Source organism: Photinus pyralis, unplaced genomic scaffold (genome assembly GCF_008802855.1).
Source record: "Photinus pyralis isolate 1611_PpyrPB1 unplaced genomic scaffold, Ppyr1.3 Ppyr1.4_LG6, whole genome shotgun sequence".
In the NCBI taxonomy this organism is placed as follows: Eukaryota; Metazoa; Arthropoda; class Insecta; order Coleoptera; family Lampyridae; genus Photinus; species Photinus pyralis.
The window spans coordinates 7,446,440-7,452,625 of NW_022170663.1; the positions used below are offsets into that span (position 1 = coordinate 7,446,440).

A 6,186-nucleotide genomic window follows, 5' to 3' on the forward strand; every position below is an offset into this window, starting at 1 on the left:
GTGACCCAGCTTGACCCGGTGACCCAGCTTGACCCAGTTTGACCCGGTGACCCAGCTTGACCCAGTGACCCAGCTTGACCCGGTGACCCAGTTTGACCCGGTGACCCAGCTTGACCCGGTGACCCAGCTTGACCCAGTGACCCATCCTGACCCAGCTTTACTCAGTGACCCGTCCTGACCCGGTAGCCCAGTAATTAAATTATTGTTAGTTATCATCCAAAACAATTTCAAGTAACTTTTAATTAAAAAAAAACTTCCTCAATAATATTCGGCAACAAGCACGTAGCCCAATTTCATTCAAGAGAACTAATACCTAAAAAAAATCAAATGCATTTGTTTATAGTTTGTAGTCAAGTAGTCAATGAAAGTATTTAGAGAAAAGATTTATTTGGATTAAGCTAACTAGTAGAAAAAAAATTAAATGTGAATGAACACCTGTAAGCAAACTGGAAAGCCCTGAAGCAAAGAAATAACTTATTCTAATACAATTCGGGACATGGAAAGTTTTTTACGGCAGTATTAAAGCAAACATCACAGAAATGGCAGTTGTCAAGCAATCGAGTATTATTTTCAACAAACCAGCATTTCATTTATGCATAATCTGTACACTTGAACCGAGGGCACTGACTTAACTGCGTTATTCAATCAAACTAGGTGACTGGGTCGAATTGGGTCCCCGGGTGAAATGCGTCGCTGGGTCAAACTGGGTCACTGGGTCAAACTGGGTCACTGGGTCAAGTTGGGTCACTGGGTCAAACTGGGTCTAACTGAAAAGAGTATGACGTGACCCAGCGACCCAGTTTAATTTAGTGACCCAGGTGACCCAGTGACCCAGTCCAACTCTGCTCGGAAATCATGCTCCGATACTTTGAACCAGGCCATACGTTTATGGCAGCAGACTCATTCCATCACAGAGTTGAGTTGTCAATGCAGAGGATGGGGAATAGGATATATGATTTTGAGGATTATGTCACAGCTGTGAAAAATGCAGCTCCAAAGTGTGAAGTACTTGCCATGGACGTTAAACATTTTTTTTTATGGGACGATTACTCTTCACAGTACAAGTTAGGCCGCATTCAACCTAGGCCTTATTTGAGTGAGATGGTGGAAGTTATATTCACAAGAGGGTCAAACGTGGTGAAGTACAAAAATGATTTTTCTGACACCGAACATATTGAATTAAACTTTTTAAGCGCAAAGTACTGTAAAATTAGTGTTTTTCCAAAACCAAAAAAGCAAGAAAAAGTTAAGGGAGTTCCTTCAGAAAAGAAGAAGAACATCCTTAAAAATATCGGAGGTATCATTAAAGATAGCAGACTTTTGTTTTGGGAAAATCTGCCAGAGTCGTAATGTCCACATGCTTTTTTTTCCTATGTATTTTTTAATCATAATGACAGGTTTGAATGTTTTGTATTAATAAATTAACACATCTTCCCATATCTGCGTTGATTTATTCCCTTATCCGTACAGACATTACAAAATTCAGATAGGTATTAGGTATATTATATATATATATATTATTTATAACAATCTACTCAATCAATTTCAAAATCAACAATTTGACATTTACCAAGACAGTATCAATAAAGTCTTGACATTCAAAGATAAAATTTATACTTCAAGTCTCCAGTTAAGTCGTTCATTTTTTTCATTCAGTGGGTTTGTTTTGATTTTACTTAGCGAAAATGACGTATCTCACTAAAAACCATGAAATAATTAAAATTTCATATTTATCATTAGGTAGTCAAAAGTACCTATAAACAGAAATGCAATGAGGTCGAGTAAAAAAAAGAAAACAAATAAATTATTAACTAGGTGAGAATAATAATTTTACTAAATTCGTCCTAGCCAAAAGTATTGTTTTATGAGATACGTCTTTTAGCCTTAGGACGGCAGTATATACCACCTGCGCATGCGCGATTCTGTCCAAAATCTTTTCAGTTCTTCCTTTTATGTCCAAGAATGAGTACTTACTAAATTTCGTTCCAATTCGTTTAGCCGAAAATGAGAGTAGGTACAAACAGATAGGCCGATATCGAGATTTATTGTTTCACTCGGATTCCTAGTGCTTCAAAACGTACGTATTTCCGTCAACAAAGTGGAGGGGTCATTTTTTACCCCATTGCAATACCTTCCTTACTATGCGGGTGGTAATAAAATGCTGCATAAAAAACTCGGGTACGCCATATGGGTCCATATTTTAAACTCTTTATGGATTGGAATGTATTGCGGAGGACGACACAGAAATTATCCGCATATACGGTTTAAGACAGTGATATGCCGTTGCGGAGTTTTGTGTGGGGCTACAATTGATCTATAGATGTTTTCCTATTTATTTCGGTTTGCTCTGCGTTTTGAAATAAATATGCGCGATCGTGATTTGCGTAAGAAAACATCAAAAGACTCGGCCAGTGGAAGTGTAATGACTAGGCCAAAGTTTGTCGCTTCATTGGACAGATCACCGATTTAACCTGCAGTTCGTATACCTACTTTACACCATGGTCACGAACAAAGGGCTAATGTAGCAGCAGAAGTCATGTGAAATATTTTTTAAACTAAACTATCAAAGTTAAAAATGACGGTTTTTCACTATTCTTTCATTTCCGATTTTATCTCTTTTTTTTCTTTATGTCTCGTACACGACTTCTCATCGCGTCCCACCACGTAAAGCCTTCTTTCCTTCACATCTAGTTCAAACCTCTTTCGCGCTTTATTTATACGTATAAGGCATCTCACGCGCCTTCCTTAATTCTCGCCCACCAATCATACACCATTTTCCTGTACAATTCCTTCACATTTATCTTTTACAAATACATATTTCCTTTTTTCTTCAAAAGTCACGCGTTTCCTTGCCTCCATCCTTATCGCGTCCTTTCAGCACGTCTTTTCGCGCATAAAGGCCGATTCATAGTTCAGGTCAGGCTCCACACAAGCCGCAACAAAATTTTGTAGGTAACACACTATTTAAATGAGGGTATTCACATTTGATGTTTCCTCAGGGTACGCTCAAGACCGCGCTTTTTCTCGCTGCGAATATCTAGAACAGTGGTTCTCAACCTTTTTTTGGTGACGGAGCATTATAGATTGTAAATGAAATCGCGCGGAACACCAAATGCCAGGGGGGGGGGGGGTTTAATACGAGTTGTTAACACAAACGAAAATTGATCAAGAAGTAAGTTTTATTTTAATTCCCTAACAAAACGTTATTTTTTCAAACTGAAACTTAAAAATATATAAAACCAAAAGTAACGTAAGAGAGAAAGTTTATTAGTGGGACACTTGTGCCTGATGTTGTTGGCATCTTTTGTCAATATCAGGCCTAATGTGAGAAAGAGCGACTCTCATTTCCTCTTCTAAATTAGTAGTCTCTCCCTTTTCTTATTTTTAATGTTTGTTAGAGAGGAGAAACCTAATTCACATAAATACGATGTTGAAAATTGTATTAAAGTATTTATAGCTACGTTGGAAAGAAGTGGATATTCTTCATGTTCAGAAATCCAAAATTCTTCATCGCTAACCTGCGAAAACTTCATTTTCAGAGTGCGGTCTGATTAAGAGGTAACATATTACATAATTATATTTCGCGGAACATTTGATAGGCATTCGCGGAGCACCAATGTTCCGCGGAACGCTGGTTGAGAACCACTGATCTAGAAGGAACCGAGACGTTGCGCTCGGGTCTATAACAGACAGCGTTTGATTTTCCATTTTTAACGCATTTTCCAACGAAGTTGGGTACGCTATTGCAGCCACATTCTCTGTCCGAGGCCTTAACTACTCATACAGTTCTCAAGGTATTAAGTTCGTTCTTTTTGCATTCGGTAGCGTATAGCTCTAGCACCTGAGCCAAGGAAAATCTTGACAATTAAACTGCGCAATGTCAACTTCCTTATTTATTGATATATTTTGTTGAAATTTTAACCACATATATATTTCTGGTGAAGGCAAACATATCGCATATAGTAACAATCAGATGTGCGCATGCGCACACTGCGCAATGGCAATCTTATTTATGGAGATATTTCTTTGAAATTTTAACCAAAGTTGCTTTATGTAAGCAAACGTATCGCATATTGTAAACATCAGAGAAATACCCGCATGCGCAGGACGCGCAATATCAACTGTTATTTATCGAGATATCTTTTTGAAATTTTAATCACAGTTGCTTCTGTTAAAGGCATGCGCAGTCAGTGCCAACTTCTTTATTTATCAACTCACTCACAATATAGACGAATCTTATACAATATTTATAAGCGAATTGTGGTGGCGTCGTATATAAGTTGATAGATTTGGAAACATTATTTTCTCTCTTCCATGAAATGTGTCAGCCCATGCAGAAAACAATTTTTTTTCCTAAAATTGCATAGCGGTATAGGGGCGAGTACAAATGTGCAAGGAGTGCACAGAAAGTAAGTTTCCATTTTGATTCTAACTTTATTTTCCATTTTTATATTATTCTCTTCACTTCCTACAATAAATCTATAGCTATAGCCATGCGAACTTAAAATAAGAAAAAAGGCCCTACAATAGATTCTTGAGGAACTCCATTAACATTTAAGCAAACGAGGAAGGATTATATTATCAAAAAGGTGCAGAGAAAATTGGTATAAAGAGACGCCTCTCTTAGATGATTTAGGTGCATAATACTTGAATATTTATTATCTATTTTATACAATTCTACACCACTTGGATTTTTGTACTTAAATCACTATGCACTCGTGAGGTAACGTTTGATCCCTAGTGATACCACGTGGACAAGCTGAAAAAATTGTTTATTTTGATGAGGAAAATGAGGTGAAAAGGTTATCATACCCCGATTACAGCGTAAACCAAAGTATCCAGTACCCTCGCATAAACATTTGTAACCGGGATGATGAGATATTTGCAAACAACTGCCTCCGTGTTGACATGGATTTGGTGAGCATATATCGGTACGTTTACCTAAAATTAAGGATGCATACAATGCTATCAAAAAAATCTATTTGAGACCTCTTAATGCGTTATTACACTCCTGAATTGTGTCGTAGCGATATTCGTTCATACAACCTGATCCGCAGGAGCAAGCTCTGTTTTGTATACGACAACCCTGGCGGATTTGGTCCATGTCGCAACTATGAACCAAATACACACCTATAAAAGCGATAGTGAAGCCTTCTTTTGCAAGAAGTAGAATGCCACTTACAAATAAGGACAAGAAGAATTAGTTTCCACATTTGGTCAAATAAGCACTTTACTTCACCAAAAAAATACACTAAGACGCGTGTATACTGTTAGCTGGAGATGCAACGTATGTACAGATAATTGTGTCGTTGCCCTCACTTCCTATATTTTCTAAGTGATAAGGGGTCCTTAGGGCGAGAGAGGCGATATTTGAATATCAAAACGTAAATTAATCTAAACTTGATAAAAACATTTTATTTTATTACATTCGATATAGTAAGTTACAAACGAAAATGGGACTTATAGTGCGTCCTTCCGTTGGGTATCGCTCCTTGTAGGCGCATCCTTCGTATTGCTTCGCGGAGGTGTTTCGGTTGAACTGGACCAATTTCGTTATGTTCCTCCATGACGTCGAGAGCTGCAATTAAATAGTGTGTCAAATTTTGGCGCAATTCGCTGGCCCCACCCGATTGAAATCTCTTCTTGGTGGATTGAGATTAAATCTCAATATATAGGGTGGTCATTTTGGGCGTTTATTCAAACATACTTTTGAAATGAACCATCTTTAAATTAATGATTACGTATATATGAAGGCCCATGTTTCTCGAAATTGAGTTGACAGGTAAAGCGAGTAGGTAACGAAACTCAACTTTTGAGAAGACTTTGAATTTTGTTGAACTATAAAGATTTTATTTAATACGGAAATACAGAAAGTATAGCTAGTAACTTCATTATTTTAAAAGGCAATCCCTATTTTTTATTGAATTTTTGGATTCTACGTAAAATTTCAGGTTCATTTGATACCCACACATGTCCTCCCACAATTTATGGTTTTTAACTTTTTTTAAATTTCTTAAATTTGGATCTCCATAAGAGCGGTCGTATGCAACTTTACTTTTTGAAGTATACTAAAAGAAAGACTTATTCTTTCTCAATGCACTGGTAAAAATGGGTTGCCATAACTACAACTGTTTTCAAATAATCAATACTTTAAGTATAAAAAAGACATTAAAATAAAAAATTATT

The 6,186-nt window shown here is 37.0% G+C and overlaps 1 protein-coding gene across 1 annotated transcript; it reads right to left on the bottom strand.

The window, feature by feature from the left end:
- Window positions 1–4,637: 4,637 nt before the first annotated feature.
- LOC116174093 (adhesive plaque matrix protein 2-like) lies at window positions 4,638–5,342 on the bottom strand. Its single transcript, XM_031491891.1, has 4 exons — window positions 5,183–5,342; window positions 4,990–5,130; window positions 4,813–4,941; window positions 4,638–4,759 (listed from the first exon to the last, which is right to left on the bottom strand). The coding sequence occupies exons 1-4, from the start codon at window positions 5,211–5,213 to the stop codon at window positions 4,701–4,703; spliced, it is 360 nt and encodes a 119-aa protein (XP_031347751.1). The 5' UTR covers window positions 5,214–5,342; the 3' UTR covers window positions 4,638–4,700.
- Between the last annotated feature and the right edge of the window lie 844 nt (window positions 5,343–6,186).